Source organism: Haliaeetus albicilla, chromosome 23, assembly GCF_947461875.1.
Source record: "Haliaeetus albicilla chromosome 23, bHalAlb1.1, whole genome shotgun sequence".
NCBI lineage: Eukaryota > Metazoa > Chordata > Aves > Accipitriformes > Accipitridae > Haliaeetus > Haliaeetus albicilla.
This window is the reverse complement of record NC_091505.1, coordinates 25,790,044-25,814,559: the sequence shown is the minus strand read 5'-3', so window position 1 is coordinate 25,814,559 and position 24,516 is coordinate 25,790,044. Positions and strand designations below refer to the sequence as shown.

Sequence of the window (24,516 nt, the reverse complement as noted above, 5' to 3'; positions counted from 1 at the left end):
GCCGGCCGCGCCAGCGCAGAAGGAGAAGGAGCGGTTTTCCTGCCGGATTCCGCCCAGCCGTGTGCGCTCCGCCGGCTGCGAGCCGGCGAAGAACGGAGGGCCGAGCAGAGCCGCGCCGGGAGAGGAGCCAGCCCGCTCCGGGCGGCCGGCGAGGCTTGCGGGACCCCGCTCCCTCCGCAGCCGGGCTCGCCGGCAGGAGGGGAACGGGGGCAGCCGCAGCCGCGCCCCCGTTCCGCCCCGCCGGGGCGCGGGGAGGCGGGCCCGGCGTTCGCCCAGAGGCCGCGGTGGCGGGCGCTGTCATCCGGCGGGCCGGGCCGGGCGGTCCTGTCCCGTCCCGTCCCGTCCCGCTCCGCTCCGCCCGCGGGGGCCGAGCCCAGAAATTGCGGCGAGAGCCAGCGGCAGCGGCGCCGCTCCGCGGCCTGCGCTGCTCCGGAGCCGCCCCGCGGGGCTCCGCTCGCTTGCCGCCCCCGCCGTCCAGCCCAGCCTCCGCCGCCGGCGGAGGGGGAGCCGAGGGCAGGGCGGGCGCCACTTCCCTCCGCAGCGGGTCACCGGGTTAATCATTGTAGGGGCCCTGGGCCGCGCCGGCGGAGCGGGGCGTTCTCCCCCGCCGCGCCTCCTTCCCCCGCTGCCGCTCGCCCCGCCGCTCACACGGACCGCAGGCAGCCGCCCGCGGCAGCCGCGCCTTAGCCCGCCGCCCCGGCTCCAACTTTTCCTGCCTGTTGCGCGCCCCGAGCATCCCCGCCCGCCGCCCCGGCGGCGATGGGCGCCGCGGGCCAGCGCCGCCGCTAGCCGGCACGGCGGGCGGGCGGCCGGCCGGGGGGCGGCTGCCGGGGCTCTCCGCCCCCGCCCCGCCTGCCGCTGCCGTCTCCGCGGCCCCGCGCTCGGCGGGCATGGAGGTGCAGCTGGGGGTCGGCCGCGTCTACCCGCGGGCGGGGGGCAGGACCTTCCGCGGGGCTTTTCAGACCTTCTTCCAGAGCGTCTGCGAGGCTTTCCAGGCGCCGCGGGAGGAGCCGGCCGCCAGCCCGCAGCCGCCGGCGTGCGCGCCCTGCCCGCCCGGCGCCCGCCCGCCGCCGGGCTCGCCCGGCCGCCTGCCGCCCCGGGAGCCCCGCGACGCGGGGAAGGTGCTGCCGGCAGGCGGCCCCAACATGGGCTCGCCGTTCCCCTGCGCCGGCGAGCTGCGGGAGCTGCTGTGCGAGGCGGGCGCACTGCCGCTGCCGCCGCCGCCCGAGGCCGAGCCGGCGCCCAAGGAGGACCCGCTGGGCGACAGCGCCAAGCAGCTCTGCAGGGCTGTGTCCGCCTCCATGGGCCTGGCCCTGGAGGCGCCGGAGGCGCCGGGCGAGCCGCTGCCCCGCGAGGACTGCATGTTCGCGCTGCCCGCCGGGCCGCCCCGCGCCCCGCGCCCGGCCGGCGGGGACCCGCCGGAGCCGCCGCCCGCCCCGGCCGCCTTCGCGGGCGCCGAGGCCGCCCTGGCCGTCGACGCGCCCGCCGGGCCGGGGCTCTACCGCGGCTCGCCGGGGCCGGCGGCGCGGCCGCCCCCCGGCTTCAGCCTGGCGCCGCCGCCCGCCCGCGTCAAGCTGGAGGGGCCGCCGGTGCCGGCGGCGGGCGGCGGCTGGGGCGCCCCGTGCCGCTTCGGCCCCGAGACGGCCTCGCCGGGCCCCGCGGCCCCCTGGCCCGCCTTCTTCGCCGAGGAGGGGCAGCTCTGCGGGCCCTGCGCCGAGCCGCCCGCCGGGCCCTTCGGCTGCGGGCGCGGGCCGGCCGCCGAGACCGCCGACTTCCCCGCCGAAGCCTGGTACCCGGCGGGCCGGGCGCCCTTCGCTGCCCCGGCTGCCTGCATCAAGAGCGAGCTGGGGCCCTGGGTCGAGGGCTACGCCGGCGCCTACGGCGACGTCCGGTGAGTACCCGCGTCCCGCAGGCGTCCCGCTGGCACCCCGCGTCCCGCCGGCATCCCGCAGGCACCCCGCACCCCGCGTCCCACGCCGAGTCGCCCCCTGACCCCCCGCTGCCATCCGTAGCTGCCTCGGCGGGCGCCGCGGGTCCAGCCCGCCTTTGCCCTGGCTGCCCCCGGCTTGATTGACTTCTCCGCTGTCGGAGCCTTCCCTTTTACCGAAACGCTGTCACTTGTGACTTGCTAGACAAGATTGTGCCAGAAATACCGCGTTGAACTCCTGGACTTCGCTGCCGTCCCCTGAAGGTTGATGGCATTTATCTCTTTTCGTTACGCAGCTGTTCTGTTGGCTGCTGCGGGATTCCCGATGCTGTGCTTGAAGCACGGACTGATCTTGAGATTGAGTTAAAATTCTCCCTGCGCCTTGCTCTGCCGTGAGCTAGACGAATGGGGAATGAGCTGAGCAGAACAGCCGGAAACTGCTGAATGTATAGGCAGAGAAATACTGCAAGGTCTTGTTTTAAGTACAGATAGAAAATGTGTTTTAAAGTAGAGATACGAGAGTGTTTAGGAATATGGCAGAGGAGGAAAGGTTTGTTTGAGAAGGATTCGATCAAAAGTAATTTCTTCTAGTGAATTAACTTCAAAAAAGATTAAGTCTCTGTAAAATAGGTATACACCATCTAAACCAGTGGGCATACTGCATCGTCACCTTTCATCATGGCAAAATGCATTGCTGCGCAAGAGAATTGCTGCAGCTGATAGAAATGGGAGTGAGAATGTGACCATGAAAGGATTTTTCTGCCAGCTCGGAGGTAGCCCCATCCACAAGTGGTTGTTATGGCCTCAGCCTGGAGTCACATCGTTGGAGCTTCACATCCACATGCTCACCCCGTGGAACTCTGGTGGGAGCAAAGATTAAAATGAACAATTAGATTTTCACTTTAAATTAGCACAGGGCAACTGCTTGTGCTTCTGTGCTGGTTTTGTTGCTTTAAAGTGCTCACAGCTTTATTCTGGCAGTGTAGTAATTATCTTTCACACAGTAATTTACTTGGGGATTTTACAAAGAAGTTGAAGGCTTGGCAAAAAAAAAGGGGGTAAAAGTAAGGACAGGTCAAAATGAGTCCAGCCATGAGTGTTGTACCAGCGACAGGAGTTGAGCATACCCTGTGTATCTTTCTCTGGGGTCTGGGTAAATCTTTGTGGAAATCAGCACAGAGTGAGCAGAGGTGAATAAAGTCGGAAAAGTTCAACCGTCCAAATGCTGTCAATGGGTGATGCAGGTTTTTGATAGCAGAAGGCTCAGCCTTGCTATGGTTTGTTTGCCGGCAAAGCCTGTGCAATAGAACCATGCACAGATAGGGAATATTGCGTTAAGGAAGAGAGGTTTGGGCTTATGCGGTGGTCAGCAGGCAGTGGTGTGGGCCGGACCTGGGCAACAGGCAAATTTTGCCTGAGTCTTGCCTTAGAGGTAAATGTCCCCCTTATTCCTGGGGGAAATGGGTATCCTCTTCCTTGCAGCTCTGTTCAGCCGACGGCATCCATGTCCCCGCTCCCCCTGGCACAGCGTCTCTGAGGGGGCCTGGGCTCCCGCTGGCAGACTTCTGCAGGGGTCAGTGGGGTTGGAGCTAGCACAGAGAGCTTTTAAAATGCCATTATCTTGTCCTTTGAACTCTGTGCTCATACAGCATTACACAGCTGCTGCAAGGGTGTAATGGACTGGCAGTGTTTGTACCCCTCTCTGTGTTCGGATGCAGTTTTAAAATGCTGCAAGGAAAGCAGAACACTCCTTTGTGGTCTGGCTAAAGCTGTACATGTTAATTGCTGCCAGGTTTATATTTCATGCTAGCAAAGTCTCCATTAACTTTACAGTGTGCTGCCTATCCATTGCTGTGGCTCTTAATTTTCTCCTGGGTATGCAGCAGTACCAGTGCAATGAGCAGCCTCTGTGGCAGCTGGAGCCAGGGGAAGTGGCTCATGTACCAGCTTCCCAGGCAGCAGTGCCCATGAGGAAAGGGTCATGGGAGCTCAAACACTTTACTATAAAGTTTCCTCACCAAAGGATGGTCTGCTTTGGACCTGTCCTCCCATGCTAGCGTCTAGTGCTAGGTGTAAGTTCCTGCCCTACGTGGCATTGCACAGAAAGCTTTACCCTCTTAGCCTCAGGAAATGTAGTCTACAGCATTTTCTTTGAGTGGTGGTGGGCACTTCCACGGGGTCCCTGCAGCTTTCCGAGCCTAAGGAGATCTGCACTTCAGGTGCCTGTGCCGTTGCAGTGCTGTCAGCAGCAGCTGCAGCCCAATCTTCTTTGAAGAATAAGGAGCATTTCAAGGTGTGTTGCTCCTAGTCCTTTCTCGTTTTGAATGGCCCTGCTTTGTGCTAGCAGGATTACGTCCCTTCCCTCCAAGGTGAACTTCTCTTCAAAACCCCAGCTCTGCCCTGGTGTAGTCTGGGTCAGGCATAGGTAGGTGTTTTTTAAGTTAAACACCCCCACCAATATATGACACTAAAACATGAACAGTTTCTTAGTATTTGGGGGGAATTGTTTGCATTTTCCCTTTATATAAGCTACTATCAGTTGGGGTTTTGGAGTTCTGAGTAGAAGAGTTTACCTCTAAAGCTTTGAGAGCGGTGCTGGACTGCTTGAGGGATCATTATTGGAAAATCGGGTGCTGGCTTCTACCTTGGTCTGGGATACAGCATGCACAGCTCGTAAAACAGATGCTGTCAGCCGCTGGGGGTTGCCTTGGAAGCCAACAGATCCAATGGGACCAAGTTAAGGTGCCCCCTCGGCAGGAGCCCTGCTTGCCATTTCGTGGCATGGTCGGTGGTCTCCAGGCGCAGGGTGGGATGGCTGCTGGGACCCATGCAGATCCGTAAGTGCTGCCCCCCCGCCTTTGCTTGTGCAGAGCAGGGGATTTGTCTGGGTTTAGAGGCACTGAAACATTACATAGGAAACAAAGTAGGCAGTAACACGATTTGTTTTCATTTAAAGCTTTTGATATGGTGTACCTGATTGTGCCAGTAATGCTTACATATAATTAGCAATTAATCCAAGCTTTTGTTACGCTGTGGACTCATAGCTGTTTATCTTTGTGCTCATTATTGCATAATTATTACCAGCGGTCTTTGAGGTGACTAAATAACCTGTTTTAAGAGTGAGATGCAGCATTGATAGAATAAATCCAAAGTTATGGCATCAAACTGACTTGTAAGACCAAAAGACAGCGCTGTGTGAGTAAGTGGTGTAGGCCCCTTTGGTTTAAGCTAAAATGGAATCAAAGAAGGAGCTATTACTGAAGCAATGGAAACAAAGGCGATAAACAAATTTAAGGCGTAATTGGCTCAGAAGAATCTAGCTGTCCATGTAGTTTCAGATGTGTTTTAAGTGGCATTTGCTATTACTACTGTTATCTGTTTGGTATCCCTGTGTTTGCTGGTCACACCTACCTGCAGATTCCTTTTTCGGTTCGGTTGTAATCAGTTTGGGTGAGTGCCGTGTGTTTATGCATCACCTGGCATAATAGCTATGTAATCTTTTTGTGGCCAGCTATGTAATTGTGACACCGCTTACAGATAATGCCTGTAATAATTTCTACCTATTGAAGGAGGAGATAAGATTCTGATAAAAAGATCAAGGGTGGGTTATTACACTAGGAGATGAGATGAGGCAGGAGGCTGTTCTCTGGGCTGCCCTGGCTCCCAGCTGTACCCAGCTGCCCTGCACCTGCCTGGGTGCTGCTCTGGCATCTCCTTCCCCAGGGGAGGCTGGGGGACCCTCAGCTCTTCACTGGTGGGACTCAAAAGCCCTTGGGAAGGGGATGACCGTCCTGTCTGTTGTTGTCAGTATGACCTTTCTGCTCAGGTGAACAGCGATATTATGTAAATGTTTCTTTCCAAGGCAAGCCCTGCATGGAGGAATGCTGTTTCTGAAGCCTGTCCCTCTGGCCAGTTTCATAATTCGTACTCATGGTCCACAGGTGCTGGTACGGATCCATGGATGGCAAACCTCGGTGGCTGGGAAAGTCAGTGATGTGCTAAAGGTTTTTGAAGGTTCCTGATAAAAGGAGAAGTGAAAGCATAAAAAAAAAAAATTCTTCCTCATCACCTTTCAATTCTTGTCCCTACTGAGAGGCATGAGAAGGCTGTTTTAAACACAGAATAAAATGACAGTCCTGCACCAGTGCTGTGTCTGGTTTAGAGAACTCGGGACTCCTTTAAACATGAATTGGCACGCTACCAGGCTATGATAAGATGCTTATCTGTCACGGCTTGAGTTAAGGTTGTGAAACAAGTGATACACTGAGGATAGATAACAGGAGTAGCTGGGATGTTCAAGTTCTGCTCAAGGCTTATTCTTGCAGAATAGCAGTGGGTGCAGCAAACCCCTCGTGACCAGGGAGAGCTGCAGGGATGGGCACTGCTGGCTTCCCCACAGCTGTACTGGGAGCACAGCAGTTGTGGCTCCTTTCTCTTGCTCCTGAGAGTTGCTATCTGAAAAACTGTGACATAGAAGCCAAAGCTCATTCATTTTCTTCCATGCTTAGCTAGTTGACTTGCTTTCATTTCATTTTGAGGGTGCTGATTTATATAGTATTTTGCATGAGTTAGTTTTCATTTGAATTGATAAATGAGATTATCCTTTTCCACAGCTAGTTGCCTAGACTCAGCCCACAGTGGTGCGAGAGCAGCAAGTGGCCCTTTCCAAAGATGGGCTGTTTGACTTGACGCTGGGTGCACACTGAAATCCACGTCTGGAGCCTGGGTCCTGATGGCATAACACATGGAGAGACTGGCTGTTTTCTTTTGAAACTGCCCAGAAAACACTCCAGACTGGAAGGATCATGGTCCTTGTGTTAACACACTGGCTGAGCCCATGGGCAAGAAGAAGCATTGGTACTCTCCATCCTCACCCAGGTTTGTGCTTGCCAGTGCAGTGGCCCGAGTACAGTGCTGGAGGTGGCGAAAGCTCTGTCTGAGGGACTGGCACAGCCCTTTCCTTTGCCATTACATTGGGATTTATGTCTCTGGTGATGAATGAAGGAAGAATAACCATTTCCGGTGTTCTTTATGTTCCGACTTGCTCCTTCCACTCAATTAATTTTGGTTCTGGGGTTTCTTAGTATTTCCATAGCATATATCACGTATCATAAAATGCTCTCCTTTTCCCCTCCCTCCTTTCTCTGTCCCTCCCTCCCTTTCCTCTCGCGCTGAGTCTCCCACTGTCCAGCTCTCCCTTTACCACTGGGAAGGAGTGATGTGTCACCTTGTTAAGGGATGGGCTATGGAGGGCATACACGCACGGTGTGTGTGTGTGACCCGCCTGTCTGATCTTACGACACAAAACATCTCTTTGCCTTTTTACCCATTCATTATAAAACTGTTCAAGGGCAGACTTTGCCCCATCCTCTTCTGTGCTTTCCCATCCTCTTCTCCACATGTCTTGAATTTTTGAGCTCTTATACCCTCCGGAAACTGGTTCCAAAGTCTCATTCTTCATAGCAACAGTGATTACCTTTCCCTCCCCAGCTTTCTCTTAAGTGCTGGTTGCAATGATAGGATAAGCTCTACATGACATTTGGTGTAGAAAACAGTGGCTGAGAATTCAGAAAATTTCACCAAAGAAATAATGTATAAAAGGAGCATTGATGAGTTTGAGTTATACAGGCATTTTGTGTACTCTGTCCTGTATTACCAAGGACTTCAGGGCAGGAAGCTGTAAAGGATTTGCCCACAACAGCTATTCTCCTACTTGCACAGCTTTTACATTTTCTCTGCTGTTTACAGTATTCACTGGTATTTATTTGTTCTGCAGATGATAGCTGTCCTTTGCATTACTTCTTGCAGCCAGTCTATAGTATAACCCATTGGTTTTCCTGTTCCGAGAACTTCATTCCAGCCAGAGAGCTAGTTAAAAATTGGTAGTGATTTGGGTTTTTTTCTGAGGTCAAAAGGCAATGTATTTCAATATACTGATTGTGAATGAGAGATAAAGTATGGTTTGCAGCCTGGGTAGGAACCTGTAGCTTTGCATATTACCATATCTGAAAGAAAACCGCGCTGGTTGCACAACTGTGCCTTTCCACCCATGTTTCCTTCTTGGGAGGCCACAGGGATGGGCATCAGCCCCATGGCAGGATCAGCCCCTCCATCGGGACACACGTACCCTGGGGCTGCTGCCGCACACCGAGCGGGAGGATGGTGCTGCTGCCGGTGGCTGCGGCTGCGCTTGGTGACGATCTGTCACCACACTGCTGAAAGCACCTGCGGGCATCGCAGCGTAGAGGTATTGGCATGGGGCAGACGCTTGTGCTGTGCCGAGGAGCCCGGGAGCCTCTAGCAGGTTTGTGGGTGCTTGTGTCAGGAGCGTGCCGCTGCTGCTGGCGTGTCCCTGCGGCATGGTGCAGCTGATTCCTGGAAGTCTCTGCCTCTGGCCCCTTGCTTCAGACCAAGGAAGGTGTGGGACGATCCCGGCAAGAAGTAAAGCAGAAACACTGTAGCAAGGCAGTGAATGCTGAATGCCATCCGCCACCAGGGCAGCCCCTCCGGATGATGCGCAACTCCCCTCACCTCCGCTCTGAGGACCCTCCAAGGCCACGCTTAGCTCCAGGCAGGAGACAACAGTTTGCTCTGTGTCCATGCCAGGGTTGCATCTTTGCATTGCATCTCTCAGGTGAATGAAAGAGATGGCATGCAGTACTTCGAGAGCAAATTTCAGATGGGCAGTTCAAAGAAAAAGCACAGTGAAAGCTGGAGCTGATCAGAAGTCAGAGTCTGTGCATAGTGGGGAAGAAAAAGTGTGCTTCTGAACTGGGAGGAAAGCTGTAGTTGTTGCCATTTATTGGAGGAAGAAATCCCCAAACTTCCTAAAACATTGGAAATTGTTTTAGTCACATGGGACCATTTTGTTTTGGTATGATGAAAGCAGTTCCATTTCACAGAGTTGAAAATAATTTGTAATAGAGAGTAGTAGTTCAGTTCTTTATATTTTCCTGTCATTCATATTAATTACATTTTTGTCTTAGCATTGAGCTTCATGCATACTTTATAAATTGCTGATTTTAAAATGGCAGTCCTAATTTGCCATTTCTGTATTGGCAATTGTTATTCCAATTGGCTGTCAGTCTGTACTTGGCATGCTTGCTGGTGGCTGTCCACTGGGCTGCTTCAGTAGGCTATTTAGTTTGAAATGGATACTTGCTGCGTGGGATTGTAGGCTAAGATTACAAAGTTAAATATAAAAGAAAAAAAACATATTACTTTATCATCCCGTGGAACGTTTTAAACTTATCGAATGAGCATTTACTGAAAGAAAACTATTCTGTGGGAGACTTTCTACTACTTCCAGTAAAAACCATTTGTTTCTCTGAGCTGCTCTGGTAGATACCAATGGTCTGTGCAGCAGTTGTATGACTCTGACAGTTAAACTTTGGAAATATATGGAAAAAATTAAGTTACCCCGTGCACAGACATTCAGCAAGAGGCCTGGGAGCGTTGTGCCCATGAGATCGTTGCAGCCTGTGGGGCTTCAGTGTTGGCTGGGACCCTGTCCCCGCTGCATGGTGCTCAGCCCGCCCACCTGCAGCCATCCCCTGAGGCAGCCGGCGGGCAGCACCCACCCCAGCCAGGGCAGGCTGGGAGAGCCGACCCTCCTCTGCAACTGCACCGGGCAAGCAGGATATGCAGCTCAGCTGGTGTGCAGTAACACTCTCATTGCAGCTGTTTATAAAGGTCCCAAGCAGCTTCTGCCCCTCATCACGCAGTTCCTCAAAACCCTCCTTTGCCATTAGAGCTCACAGAAATCTTGACGTAATAGCCTGATAAGCCTTATACCTCTGCATACACTTTAGGTTTTAAAGGAGGATTTTAATGTTTGGTATGTTGCAAGATGATCTACGTGCCTTGAGAGATACCAGCCATGCCTGTTTTGCTCCATTCCCTCTGCATTCCTCTGTACCATTTTCAGGATGTTAGCAGTCTTGAGCACATTTGCAAGTGGAAAAAACCAGCACGGCATTGTCACGGCATCGTAAGCCAGCCGGCAATGCTAAGCAAGAAGCATCAGATGAACCTAGCTGCCTGAAGGTCTTATGAGACGTGGTCTTTTCCTCTTATTCAGTTGATTTCAGTATTTTTTGTAATTTGAAGTGAATTTTCTTTTTTTGAAAATACTGCATAGGCAGCTGTAGAATTCCAGGTCTCTGCCACGGTACACGTGTGGCAGATGCAGCATCTTCATGACTTCGCTATCAGCACAATTTGGGGAGGCACCACCTCTCTTGAGATAATGAGAGAGAGAGAGGGAACTTCAGGCAGCAGTGCCCATTTGCTCCTCAGCTTTTCTTATGGTTTCCCACAGTGTTGCTGCTGCCTTGAAGAATGTTTTCTGCAAAAGGGACATCTGCACCAGAAGCTGACACAAAGCAAACACCACAAAGTCAACTCAGACAGACCAAGTGACTTGTGTCAGCTTGGAAGAGACTTCTCTTTGACACCATGTCAAATTGGTGACGTGACAAGGAGGACATGGGCACCTTCCTTTGTTATTATTGTTAGGTAAGATGTGAGCATTGCTAGAAGTGATCGATCTCCTCTCACCTTGGATGAACCCACTTCTACACCATATTCATAGGAATGCAGCAACGGTGAAGTTTTCTGTGTGGGTACCAGATCCTTTCCAGCTCTTTCTTTTCCTCAAGAGAGCCAGGAGACAGTATGCACAAGAGGCAGATGTCCTGTCTCCCATTTTAGTGGAGCGTTTATGCCCAGTAAACAATGAAGAGGCAGATACAGGCATGTCATCTCTTAATACCTGGTCAGTGCAGGCATGCCATCCTGTCTCTGCTGTCCGTTTTCACAGTTGTTGGATTGCAAACCAAACTGCGGTATTGCAGCTTCTCATTGCTACCAGGGGTCAAGAGGTAGCTCCAGGGTGCACCTCACTGGTGTTTGTGGGGCACAGCCGTGGCGGCAGAGGATGACCGGCAGTGGCTTTGTGAATCTCTGCTTCAGCTGGATCTTCTCCTCCTCCTGCACGGGCTGGCACAGATACCAGCAGGGAATACCTGGAAGATTCTTTCTGGCCACTACAAATCATCTGCATGGGAAGCCTGCATAGCAGCACGGACTTAGAGGGATGGGTAACCTGCTCAGAATCCTTCCCTACAGCCTAGGCTTCATGGTCCAGCGGGTGATGAGTGGGGGAAAGCCACAGGACCACTGTCTGGATCTCGTTAGTGTTCTTTGAAGAAGTTACCTTCCAGTACACTGGTAGGATGCGGTGAGCGCTGAGGGGTCACGCTGCTGGCTGCTGCTGCTGCTGCTGCAGCGACACTGGGATCCAGCGTTCACCTGTGGGGCGTCCCTGCCCTGCCCTGCTACTGCTTGCCTCAGGTGGGAGCACTACCACGTCTGGGTCCCGCTTCCTTTCCCTCTCATCCTTGGCTGCCAAGGGTGAGGGCGGACCAGCCAGCCTGAAGGATTGATTCCTCAGTCTGTACTGGGCCTGGCACACTGCTCAGTGGGGTTTGGGTGTTGGATGCCGGATGCTGTGCTTGTGCCATACCGTACGGAGCACTGTGTTGCACGTGCACCTACTGTCACTGCTTCTCTTCTGCAGCTCTGGGGAGCCCTGATGGCTGCGGTGTCCTGTAGCACACTCCTCGGGTGAGGGAACTGGGCATGGGCTCCGGGGGTGTAGGCAGTGCAGGAGGTACCCCCCTGCACCAGGTATCGGCACATGTACGGGTCCTTGTGGAAGCTTGTTTTGCTCTGCATAAGAGCTTTAAATTAATTAGTACAAAGAGTAACTTAGGATTTGACATTGAATACGGACAGTAGGAGGATACAAAGAACTTCTACCTGGTACACAAAAGCATATTCATTTTCTTGTAGGTCCCTTGTAGTTCAGATCTTTTGCAGAGATGGGTCATATGGCAGAAAGCTGAATAAAAATGCTCATTTATTTTGGAGAGTGAGAAGCAAATCTTAAATTTTGTGTACATCCTTAGGGGTGAGAATGATACACTTCCAGTGGCCCCATCACTCACAGTTTTGAATTAGCACCTACATGAGTAGGGTGACAGGAGCCCCAGCTTGGATGTCCAGAGGCCTCAGTTTCACAGGCCATGGTTGCAGAGTGGTGAGCCTTCCTTTGGAAGGAGTTTTGGGATCCAGGGATAGGAAATCAGGTCTGATTTTTAAAGTATTTGCTTGAAAAAGCTAAAGCCTGTAAAAGAAGTTGTCTTGTGAACTTCAGATTTGTGCTGCGTAGCAGAAAGCATAAATTCTGCTTCGAGAAAAAAGAGCCTGTGGAAGAAGTTGACGTGTCTCTGCATGGCTGACAGTGCTGCTGAGAGCAGTGGTGTCCTGCTGACCGAGGGCTTTGCTAGTGAGCGAGGCAGGGAGCCTCATCCGTTACTGCACTCGTGCTGAAAGCGAAGGATCCCTGTGATTTCCTGTGGTCCCAGTGGAAATCCCAAGCGCTGAGGCTGTGGGAGGCATTCATCCTCTGCTTGCAGTTCATGCAGAGGGAGTTAAATCTGGACCTTGAGGAAGCTGCCAGCCAGGCAAGCTGGAGTCTGATTGGGCAGGTGAGCTGTGCTCTTGACTGGGTGAAAACATTTGTCTTTTGGGAGGGGGGTGTTTCAAGGCTTGGGATTTACAGAATGCAAGGCAGGATTGATGCTGGGGAAGGGGAAAAAAAAGGTCATTTTACGTCATTCAAGGATTCTCAGCATTTTGACATGCTGGTTGTGACAAGAGGGCCGTGAGAAGCCAGTGCTGGCAGTTACAGCTTGAAAAGGTGGCGAGATAAACCTCAGCTCAGCTGTGGTGGGTGGTGGCGAGGCTGCTGGGCTGGGCGTGCTGTGCTCCGCCAGCCCTGGCTGCCTTGGCGTGGCTTGGCAAGCATCGTGCCAAAGCTTTGGGGTCGCAGCCTTCAGTCGGTCCACAGGTCCCTGGGGACCTCTGGACTGCTTTAGGGGTCTGTGGAGGGTAATTGGCAATTATCTGTGGTTTGGGTATGCTATACAGAGGGACCTGGCTGCATCTGTGTGGATGAGCGTTCCTGGCTTTTGAGTAGGAGTGACCTCGTCCAGCCCTCACCTGGCGTTTGAGGCTGAATGCCTCAGAGAAGGCAGGCTGTGTTTGTTTTCCTGTGGTGGAAGAAAGCAGCTTGGTCACTTTGGGATTTTAACTCAGACAGGCTGGAGGCCCTGGTATCGATAGTCGCTGCATGCTGTGTGGATGAGAACTGGCTTTATTTTTTAACAATAGTAGTGGTATGAGTGAGATCATTAAAATATAAAAGAACTGACCCAGTTGTCATGGCAAAGACTTGTGACGGAGGTTCCTCATCCATATTCCCTTTCACTGTATCTACTGCTGCCTCTGTCTTCTCTGCTGATCTGCCTGTGGTACTCATCCATGTCCAGCTACAGTTTCATCCTTCTGCCAGCTCTGGATGTGGGGCAAAGTGAAGAAGGAGCTGCCCTGGGAGAGCCCAGTAGCCCTGCATGACTCGGGCAGTGAGATGCCTCACTCACCTGGGCAAGGTGCCTGTGACAGGCAGTGTTGGCAGTTGTTGCAACATGGGTTTGTGTTTTATTCTGCTTTAAAAATAATGATTACAACCCCGATTCTTCTCACGGGTGTTTTTAAGCGCCGTTCAATGTATCCTCTAACAGTAATAAAAATACTGCCAGTAATAGTACTTTGTGCTTTTACGGCACTTTTCTTCTGAAGCGCTTATGAGCAGCAGTTCATTTAGCCTCCAGGCAACCATGCAAAATAGGTATTACTCCTTTCCAGTAGATGAGGGGGGATGAGGTTTGTCGGGAGCTGTTTGGCTTTGGCAGCAGTCCCTCAGAGCCTATGAACAGCTGTGGGCCCTGGCAGTCGTCAGAGCTAGGCTTGTGGGGGGGCCGCGTTGGGTTTTGTGCTCAGTTTTGGGAGAGTCCTGCGGAAGCGTACCTGTGCACTGGACTTTACGCCCTGTCAATAGTCCCATTTACTTTAGCAGACCTGAGTACTGTCCTTGGGGATGTCTGACCCCATCCAGCTCCCAGGCACCGGGACTGTGTTTGCAGGAGAGGGGTTACGGGAGCACAGCACCTCACCTCGGGGGACCCAAGCGGGAGCCTCTGCACTCCCTGGATGCCTGTGTGGGCAGCGGGCAGAGGGAGACGGGACGGGCAGGGAGGGCAGGCTCGGCTCGGGCTGCTCTCTTGCTGCTGCTTTTTTTTCCTGTTTAATGCGATCTGAGCAGAAGCCAGAAAGAGCAAGGTCACCCACGTCCCTCTGTGGTTTGAAACTCCCCAGCCCCCCATCTGGGGAGGCCTTTTTAAATAGTGAGAACAAACAAAGTCAAATGCTGACATGTCCTCAGAAGCAGTAAGAGTGATTTGTCGGGACACAGACCATTAAGTGATTTTGCAGAAGTAGCAATCATCTTGAGAATACAGCCCAGCTCTACAGGTATTTGTAGCTGATGCCCTTTCCCCAGGCAGTGGGTACCTGTCCCACTGCAGCGGGAATTGGATGCTGCCCTGCTCCAGGTGTCTCAGGTATCTGCACAGCGTGGATTATACTCTGAGCTCTCTGCAGGTCTCCCAGTGACTTTTCTGTGCAATCAAAAAGTGGAATGGAGAACACCATAATAAATAAATAACAATCCCCAGTGAAGAGCAGTAGATAAGCCTGTGTTTCTGCTGGAGCGGCTGGTTGGGTGCCTCCATCATGCTGCCTGGGGTGTGGGGCTGCCAAGGGGCTGTGTGATGCCATGGACCATGCTGAGGTCCTTGAGATTGCAGGCAAGGTGGCTGCCACTTCCAGAACAGCTCTGGAAGCAAAAGATATGTCTTAAATAAGGCTTAGAAAGTCAGTGTAGAACCACCAATATTGGGACACCAATAGTGTTTTTATGGGGCGTCCTTTGCTGTGAGAGCGAGGGAGCACTGCGGGCAGCTGGCCTGTGAGTTAGCCAGGGAGAGCAGCCAGGCACATTTTACTCTACGTAACCGTAGTGGACTTCGGCGGGTCTGCACCATGGAAAGCTGGACTGCCTCCAGAACACACTTGCTGTGCGCCTGGGCTGGCAGAGCCCCGGTCATGCTGTGCAGAGCGTGGAGAGTCACTTCAGTGTGCCGGGCAGTGTCCTGGACACTGCTTGCTCGCTGTGCACGGCCATAGTTGTAACGATTTATTTTTAACTCATTTAATGTCTGTAGCCAGGTGTCTGGGACAGGCGACACTGGGAGGGATGTCCCTGGATGCTGGCCACCTGATCCAGGGTGCCAGCACCACCTGCAAAGCTCGGGGTTAAGTTCTTGCCCGAGCCTGGGGGGTCCGATGCACCGATTGCTCGTCTGGGGATGGGTGGGTGCATGCTGGGTGGGTGCAGGTTGGTGGGTGCCCTCTCCCTCTGCACCAGTGTGCTCCTGTGGGGACTAGAAACTGGGGTTGGCTGCAGCTAGCAGCTTTGGGCAGAACCTCGAGGTAAATCCCGCATTGCAACAGCATCTTCACCTGTGCTGCCAGACCACTGTCCCGCTGGGTGTTCCTGGCATTGCTGCCATCAGGAGCAATCCCCACCAATGCCAGAGGGGAGGCTGCAGATTTCCTAAAACACATTTTATAGAGTCACTGGGACATGTTCAGTTCCTGGGACGAGGTGGGAAAATCCGGGCCTTTGCTTCCTCTCTCCCGTGTTCTCAGTGGTTGGGGACGGCCTTAGAGGGTTGCTTCTTTTCTTTCCCTAGATGATACTTTACTTCTTTTTCTGGTGCTTTCTCACCAACCCTTCAGCAGTTTGACTGATGTTACATATTTTAGCTGCATTAGCTTCTTTGCTGGTTGGAAGCAGCAGAAAAAATGCTTTGACCTTGGCCCGTGTGCTGAGAACAGAGTCCAGGCACAAGTTTTTGTATCAGTAATTTCCTAGCAAAGGCTCCTGCCTCCTCCCCCTCCCTGCCTATCTGGAGCGGGCAGCAGCAGTGTCCACACATTTTCTGACGTGCTGTTGGGGAGGGTTTGGATAGGCTATCTGGGCAGCTCCTCTTCCCTCTTGTAAAAGAAAAGGAAAAAAGTAATTTGTGTGCAGATCAGGTTAATTGCTTTCATCTGGGTTGCAATTAGGTGCATTAACTGGAAAGTGAAATACTGCATGAAAATGTTGTTCAGATGATGTACCTTTTTTTCTTGGGTCGTGTGTGTGTGCATTTGTGGGCATGCGTCATCTTCTACCCACGGACACAACACATGTTTTTTGTATGCGTATTCTCTTCTTGTATAAATAACATCTCCGTCCCTTGCCCCAGTGCCTGCAGCGATCCTTCTGCAGACACTGTCTGTGGAGGAGATGTGGAGAAACGGGCGCTTTGCACCACACTGTCTGTGGGAAGGAGCACCCATCACGGGTGCCCCCCTGGCTGGATGGGGGTCTGTGACCCTCTGCGCGGGGACATCGTGGGGGCTGGCACGAAACTGGCACCTGTTTTTGTCACTGCTCAGGCACAAAGTTGAGAACTAACCCTCCAGGTCCCCGTCTGTCCCTTCTCCCTCTGTCTGGAAGCGCCAGCTCTGTTTAGTGGGGCAGGGCTGGGTGGCACGTGTCTGGCTCGGGTCCGAAGCCTGGAGCCGTGGGTCCCACGGGGACCATGTTCCCTCCTCGGCTGGCTCTGGGCTCTGTCCCTGTGTGTGCTCGTACGCTTCAGAACGTGTGGGGTCATCCCAGTTAACTCAGCCTGTTCACGTGGATTTAGCTTTCTGGTTTTCAGTTATTTGCTTTTTATGTGTCCCCTGTGGTCAGAGAGGAAAGTCTTTCCCTGATAATATGATCTTCTGCTTGCAAAGAAATCCATTACTTCCCAATCTGCTCCTGAGTCCCCAGGAACATCTTTAAATGGTGAGAAAAACAATAGCAGCACAGGGATTTTTTTTTTCCCTTTCTTGTTTATAGCACAGCCTGTGCCAAATGCCAGGTCCTTGGTTCTTGGCCATTTCCGAGGGTGCCTTTGAAGGAGGAGCAGAGTGGGGCAGTGCCGGAGCGCCTGTGGGATGGAGCATCCTCCTGCCGTAGCTGTGCTGAGGATGGCAGCTAAGAGGGACGTGGGGGGCAGTGGTTCTCTCTTTGTTCAGCTCACCCTCTGCTTTGGCACGTAGGTGCTTAAACACTTGATTTCTGGCCTGAGTTGGAACAGTTGCCCACGTCCCAGCAGGGATAAGATGGCAGCCTGAGGTTAGCAGGGTGGCAAGCTGGTCCCTCTGTGCGCCTGCCCAAGGTAATGGAGGGGGGTCCGTGTGTCTTGTGGGGTTCCCCTGGGATCAGCAGTGATCCATTTGCTCCCAGCCGCGTAGGCAGCCAGGCAGAGCCATGCCCTTACAGCCAGAGGAGAGGATGGGGCTCTGCCCCCACGCACCCTCCAGCTTTCCAAGGGTTGGGGTCAAGGTGGGTCCTCAGCTGCTTCAGCGGCTTTGTCCTGAGATGACTATCTCGCTGCTCGCTTAGAAGAGAATTAAAAGAACACTCTCAAGGCTAGGAGGCCTAAAATTAGATGTGGCATCTGTGTTTTGGTTTGCAGGCGGGCTTAAAAGAAAATGATTCCTAGCTGCTTTCATTCTTCGCCTGCTCAGAAGAGCAAGGCAGAGGTGAAGCAGGCAGAGTGCTGGGCTCGTAAATGATTGCAAAAGCACCTCAGCTCTATCAGGACATCGCTGCCTGGCAGGGCTGGCGTGTCTGCAGATTTCAGTGCCTGTCTGGTTATGGGGGTAGTTCCTAAGCACATTGATCCCCTGGGATCAGTGGATTGCTGCTGTTGCAGGGTTCTGCCCTCTGTACTTCTCAAGAAATGCTTTCAGCCCCCAAAACGACAGGTCTGGCTGTCTGTGCCTTATATCACTAAAGGAACGTACCGGCATCAAGGCACCATTTCCCAGGGCTGTGCCAGGTTGGGATGCTTTGGGTTCACTGAGTATGCCACCAGGGCTCATACCAGCGCCGCTTGCTGCTCATCGCTGCCAGCCCGGCCTCGCGGAGGTGCTGCGGTCCTGCTGCAGCCAGCAGGTGTGGGCAGATGTGTGCTGTGGGCATGCACGGCCCTACGGCAGCCGCCAGGAAAGGCAAGGCCACGGACAGGAGGACCTGGCTGGATGTTAGCCAGTTGCTGTGGGATGCTGAGGAATATGCCTCTGTGTTGCCTCCATTGCTGAGATCAGGGCTAAGAGTGCCAGGAAGACCACGGATATGTGAAGCTTTAGCTATAATTTGCATGTTTGCTCTTTATGAGATGATTCAAAGCATGATCTGCTTTGAGGGCATGGGGAGATGATATTGTTGTGTAAGTTGTGAAAGTTGCGTAAGTTTCCTCTAGGAAACAAGTGATTTGCCAGCAGAGCTGAAGAGAAATTTTGCAGATATAGCTTATACCCGTTTCCAGACATAATAAGGAAAAGCATTTTTATGCCCCTGCAGCTGTGTCTCTGCAAAGGTTTAGTCTTGGTATAAACATCCCTAAAAATAAACCAATTCTGCCAGGAAGTTATGAGACCAGCTGAAGTTCCTACCTCAGCCAGCCCAAGAAGCCCACCGCAGGCTCTCGGCAGCCGCCCACAGCTGTGCTGGGAGTGGGACATGGCGCAGGAGCTGGCACAGCTGGCAATGCGCAGCCACTGCAGCGAGTCCTGGCATCCCACTTCTGCGAGAGGGGATGCTCTGGGGCCAGGGTGGGAGGCAAGGGCTGCTCCCTGAGATGGATGTTTCTGTTTCTTCCTCTCTTCCCCATCCATCCCCAGGGCTGCCGTGCTTTGCCAGGAGAAGGAGGAGGGTGCTGGCCCACCCAGCAGCAGGGAGGCGGGAGAGCCTGGACCAGTGGTCCTCTGAAAGGCAGCGATGCTGACTTTTGCTTTGCTGCCCGTGCTAGCAGGTCTCGCATGTGTGGTGTGCCTCCCTGGTTGGGTGCCTCCGATGTAAGTGGTATTTGTGGTCTTCTCATTTTTCCATGCTGGATTCCTCCACTGTCTGCCATCTGCCTGTTTTCAACTCATGCTTCATCCAATAGAGACATAAAAATACAGAAATTATGGCACCGCTTTCCTTAGCAATAATTCCACTGCCAAATGAAGTGGGGAAAATATTATGTGTTTTAAATATCCGAGTTTGGGATTTAATCCTGTCATCTCTTAGCAATCTGGCTGGGAGCCTCCCCATTATGGAAGTTATACTGGTGGTCTGGGGTTTAAGTGTGGCAGGGAGGGCTCCGGTCTGCAGCCCCGCTGTGCACTGACTTGTTCTTTGGTGGAATAACTGGGGAGTGGGATTATCAAATGGGTTTCCACGAGTTCCTGCAGGCACAGAGGCAGATGCCATCTCCAGCTGCAGAGCTGATGGGGCAGTTCATTGTCTGTAAGAAAGAGGAATGCTGTTAAGGGCATGTTGCAAGTGGGGCAAGGTGTGGAGCCGTATTCCCACTTTCTCATCACAGAAGAATGTGGAAGCCTGTGTTTACTAGAGTCTGTGAAACTCACAGGAGGTCAGTAAAATATAATGGTGGGTGGTTCATGGGTTTTTCTGGCATCTCAGAGGAGGTCAGGCTCCCAGCAGAAGTCAGCACATCAGCACCAGGAATTCGCTGCACTGCTAAACAAGCTCTAGAAAGTAGAGAAAATCCGATTTATTCAGCCAGTTCAGTTCAAAGGCTAGTCATTCAAAACTGAGACCTACTTGGAGTTGAAAAAGCCAGAAATGTGTAAGGTTTTCTTTCAACCTGTGTAGAGAATGAGGCATGGGATAGTGGTATCCAATGACTATTAAATCTTGGAGATCCCTTAGAAAAGGGCCAGTCAGCAGAGTTTGCAGCTCACAAATAAGCCTAGCTTGGCTTTAGTAGTCAATTGATTTGAAATGCACTCTGCTTTGATAAGTTTACTTCTGACTTACCAGAAGAGCAATTTAAAATGTTCACATTTCCATTGACTTTATGGATCCATTTGAATGCAACTTGACACATATCACAAATAAAATATTAACCCAGCATCTAATAAATAAGAAATGTGTCATACACCATTTTCTGAGTTATAGAGTGGAAAATCAAAAGTCATGACAAACTGTGTAATTGCTTCAAAAATAAAAAAGCATATTTGTTAAACAGGAGAAGGCTCTTGCTAATGAACTGTCACATCCTCTGCAGAGGCATCAATATGGCCCTATTTAAAATGAACACATTCTGCACATTGCAAAGAGAAAATGTGAAGATAGGGAACATTACTGATTGCATTCTTCAGGGAAAATCACTGCAAAAGACAGATGTAGAAAAGATGAAAATCGATTATTTGCGTAGAGGGATACTTGGTGCCAAGCTAAATTCTGATTACATTTGAAGTTCTATATGACAATGATTTAAATCAGTCCACCTTGGTTTTCATTCTGCAGTCCCTTATCAGATTCTGTGGAGTTAGCTGAAGGTCCTGGGGGGACCACGAGGGAAACCCCATTCCAGCAGGCATCCTCCTCTGGTCCCTGCCAAGGGACAGCTGGAGGGGTCAGCCCAGCTCTCGGAAAGAGGTGGCACGATTCGTGAGCAGAGTGTCTGCATATGGCACTGACATCAGTCCCCCCATCCTGCCAGCGCCGTGTGGACCCTATCGTCTCTCCCTCCAGCAGCTGCTCTTTTCAGTTTGAGACATGACCGCGCTTTGTTGATTGGCCAAGTGATTTGTGGAGATACCTTGGGGACCAAATGGCCAGTTCACATGAGGTGCTCTGGCTGTGCCCCATCACCGGACATGGGTCTGTGTGTGCTGGCCAACCACCCGGCCTCTTTGCAAGCCTCCCCTTGTCCCTATACCCTGCCAGTGAAAAGAAAAGTCTCGGAGCAGGTATTGTTCTACAAAGGCTTTGTGAGCCGGAGCAGAGACTACTTGTCTAATTTATAAATGCAGTGCTGGCATTGAGATCCGTGTCCTATGAAAACAAAAGGAACATTAATCTGCATGTGAAGGGCATGTGGAGAGAGTAGCTTTAGTCTTCTGCCCCACATCGATCTCCGCGGTCACGTGAGCCTGGCAAGCCCTGGGAGAGGATGGGGATTCCTGCTGTCAGAACCCCTCCTGCCCTCGGAGCGCTGCACCAGCACTGTTTGGGGCGTGAGGAGCTGGCGCGGGTCCGGCAACCTCCAGTCCCCCTTCCCAGCCGCAGCACATGTAGGCTGCCGAGGGGTGGCCTGGCCGGGGGGATTGGATCTGGCTCAGGCAGGGAGACATTTTGTTACGTCTGGAGATTTGCACTTCAAACGGACTGTTGTGAAAAGCCACCAAGGAACTTGCATAATCTCTTCCTAAGTGTTTAATAAGTATCACTGCACTTAGTTTTCAAAGAGGGAAAGCTAAATGTCTTCCTATAAAAGCAGACTGTTAGTACGTTGTCCTACAAGCCTGCAGTACCCTGCCAAGTACAGTAATGGCCAGGATGCTTTCTAGGGGACTGTAAGCCAGTCCTCCCTATCTGGCATGATGGCAGTGTCTCTTGGAGCATGAAATATATGGATCAAGAGTATCTCATGATTTGTGATTTTCTTTGTAGGCACATTTTGTTAGCAGAGGAGATGGATTTAAGAATGGAAGATTATGGTGTGGGTTAAACTAACTTAAAAGATATTAGTCAGGACAGACTGTTTCCTTGGGAAATAAGTAGGGCTGTCTGTGCACCAAGGACACCAAGGTCTTGTCCTTGGAGGCTCCAGGTGACTCTGCAGTCACCAGGACGATATGGTGTACAGTGCTGATGACCTCAGGGATGCTCGTCAGGGCTGAAGCTTGCTTGCATTACTCCTGTTTTGCTTTTTGTCCCCTTGATGCTTCATAACCAGGTGAGTTCCCATCTTAAATAACCTTGCAATACGTTTATGCTGTCTCTTTTCATAGATACCTTCTCTGTCTGGGGAAATCAAGTGTTTCATTTTCTCTGAGCTCATTTATTTAAGCTGCTCCCTGAGCTCACTGGCTGGAGATCAGGTTTTGAGGCAGAAGTTTTGGGTTCACAAAATGCAGGCAGCTGCGTACCGCAGAGGCCACCTGTGTGATACAGAGGCTGCAGAGTGGCTTTGCCCAGGCTTTGCATTTCAGGTATAGCATGCCCGCCTCCTGTCACCTTTTTAACCTCATTTTCTGCTTCTTTCTTAGGGATGACTGGAAGGTGAGAGCCAATGATGGTCATTAAAATCAGGAGACTCCACAGTGGTTTGGGTTATGACGTGGCCTCTGCTGTCCACCCCGTCAGTGGATGTGCAGTGGCTCAGCTGGCTGGGGTGGCTGTTTGGGACTGTCCCCTGGGTGCTGGGACAGAGGCCTCCCCATGGGGCAAACAGCAGCTGGTTTCGGTGCAGCTCCAGGCTGGAGCAGCCTTCTTGTGCAGCAAAGGAAAGAACCATGGGCTTGCCTGGGTCTGGGCTGGTAGAGGTGGGCTTTCAGCTGCAGCTGGCACCCAGTGTGTGAAAAATAAACTGTCAAAATAAGTAAATAGAGCATTCGAAAAGGAAAAAGAGAATTTAATTGGGGAGATTTGCAAATGGATTTGTGCAGCTGTGCTTGTTGAAATTATTTGTGCCCCCTGGGCTGGGAGGCAGCCTCTGAGCTGCTGCCATTTCTGCTGGAGAGCCCCATGCTGCTGCTCCTGGGAGCTGTTGGTGGGAGGACCTTCTCCTGAGGGTGTGCCAGTTCTGTCTGCCCTCACTGCCAGGGATGTTTGGAAAACCCGCTGTCATCTGCTAACGCTTATTTAAATCCAGTGAAGATCAAGTTCCCATACGTGTTGTTCCTGTTGTTCACAGTGTGCACCATGCTCTGCTCTCTCAGAGATGCTGTCTTGCCTCTCTGCCTCCAGCAGTTATACAGGAAAACAAGAAATGGTCAGTTTAGAAACATATTCAAGGCTATTTAGAAAAAAGAATATAAATTCAGTGTACAAGGCTGCATGTTTATAGATTAAACTGCCCAATGTGTTTTAACAGATGGAATGCTTTAAAGCTTCCATGCAGGCCTTATTATCTGAATCAGTGTGACTTAGTGACTGTGGATTGAAGATTAAGTTCAGCTCTGGCTGAAGCCAGCGGCAGTGAAACAGGAATGTGCAAGAGGACATGAGACTTGTGCCTAAAATGAACAGTCGTGCTCTTAGCTAATCATGGGTCTTGCACCTCGGTGTGAGTCATAGACCTTTGTCCACGCATGAGCCACGCAACTCCATTGACAGGAAGCCAGTTACTTTTAATATTGTGTTTGAAAATGTCACGTACGGACGAAGCCATTTTAAAGGCAACATTTACTCCTGATAACATTGCAGTACCTCAGAAATGACCGGACAGTATTCTGTGTCATCCAAGTTTGTGTGCAAGTGCTTATTCAGTTCATGGCGCAGCATCTTCTCGAGCATTATGGCCAGGCAGGTGTTTAGATATAGCATTGTAAAGGTGCAAAACCACCAGCCACTTTGCCCAAAGGGCAAGGTGTGGGACCAAAAGCGCTCTGCTTGGGGATTCCCAGCTGATGGCTGGTCAGGCAGGATGAGCATGTGTGCGTGGCAGCCGCTGTGGGTGGGCAGGCAGGCAAATCCCGGTTAGGGATTCTCCAAAGGCCAGTCCAGCTGAGTCCCTGTGTTGCAAATCCACTGCATTGTGCTTTGGCAGAAGTGTTTCTGGACAAGGCAGCTAAATCTTGGAGCGAGTTCCAAGCCCACTGGTGCAAACGCTGACACTGAGCAGTTGACGCAGTGAGCTGATGCCACAAGGAGGTTATGCCAGTGGTCAGGGTACAGCCGTGCAGAGAGCAAGACTGCAATGCTTCACTTCAGTCTGGTGGGTTATTCTGCTGCAGCTGTCAAATTTAAGAGTGAAGGAGGTAGAAATTGTGTTTGTTCAGTTACGTCAAACTGATGGAAAACAGAGGGAGTGTAAGGAATATGCATTGTGTTATATTAGCATGGTGAATTGCTTAATGAATTAATCTTATTTGAGCTGGTAGGCATGGACTGCAGAAGCCATGCAAATAAAGCAGCAAACATACTTTTTCGTGGTCTGTCTTCAGAGTCAGAAGTTCCGGGCAGTGGGGGGCAGTTGTGCCTTGGCTCCTTTTGGGTAGCATGTGCTGTCTGTTGCTGAGATGGAAACTTTCTTTGTGGGTTATTAGAAGTGGTTGACATTCTCTTATCCGTGATTGCCCTTGGTTTTCTGGGTGTGTTGTGAAATTAACTATTGACAAACAAGTGCTTGCATTGCAAAATTATAGTTCCTACTCTACAGAAATATTTGCACGTGGCAGGAGCTCAGTATACTCTCCATTTCCGTAAAGAACCCTTCTGAAACAACAGTAAAATTCTTCCTGTAGCCATAAGAGAGATAGTGAGGTTGTTTTTTCTCTCCCCTGAAAACCACCGAGCTCCTTTGTGAGCAGCCCTGACCTTGGCCTTCAAGCCATGTGCCGGAGCTGGAATCTCTACCCGACGTCACTGCTGCACCAGTTGTGTCTGCCCGCGCCACGCTATCTCCCTGCTTTGGAGTTCTGAGGCAGTGTGACACTTGCCATATATTGTGCAAACTACAGTCACGTATTCTGGAGCCCTCCACAACTCACTTGGTGCT

General features: G+C 52.0%; 1 protein-coding gene across 1 annotated transcript in view; it reads left to right on the top strand.

Annotated features, from left to right (window-relative positions):
- Positions 1–783: 783 nt before the first annotated feature.
- The window catches only part of AR (androgen receptor), a 59,496-nt gene continuing 35,763 nt past the window's right edge, over positions 784–24,516 (top strand). The window contains exon 1 of the mRNA XM_069811639.1: positions 784–1,891. Coding sequence (XP_069667740.1) covers positions 891–1,891 — 1,001 coding nt within the window. The 5' untranslated portion in view covers positions 784–890. The remainder of the gene's footprint in view (positions 1,892–24,516) is intronic.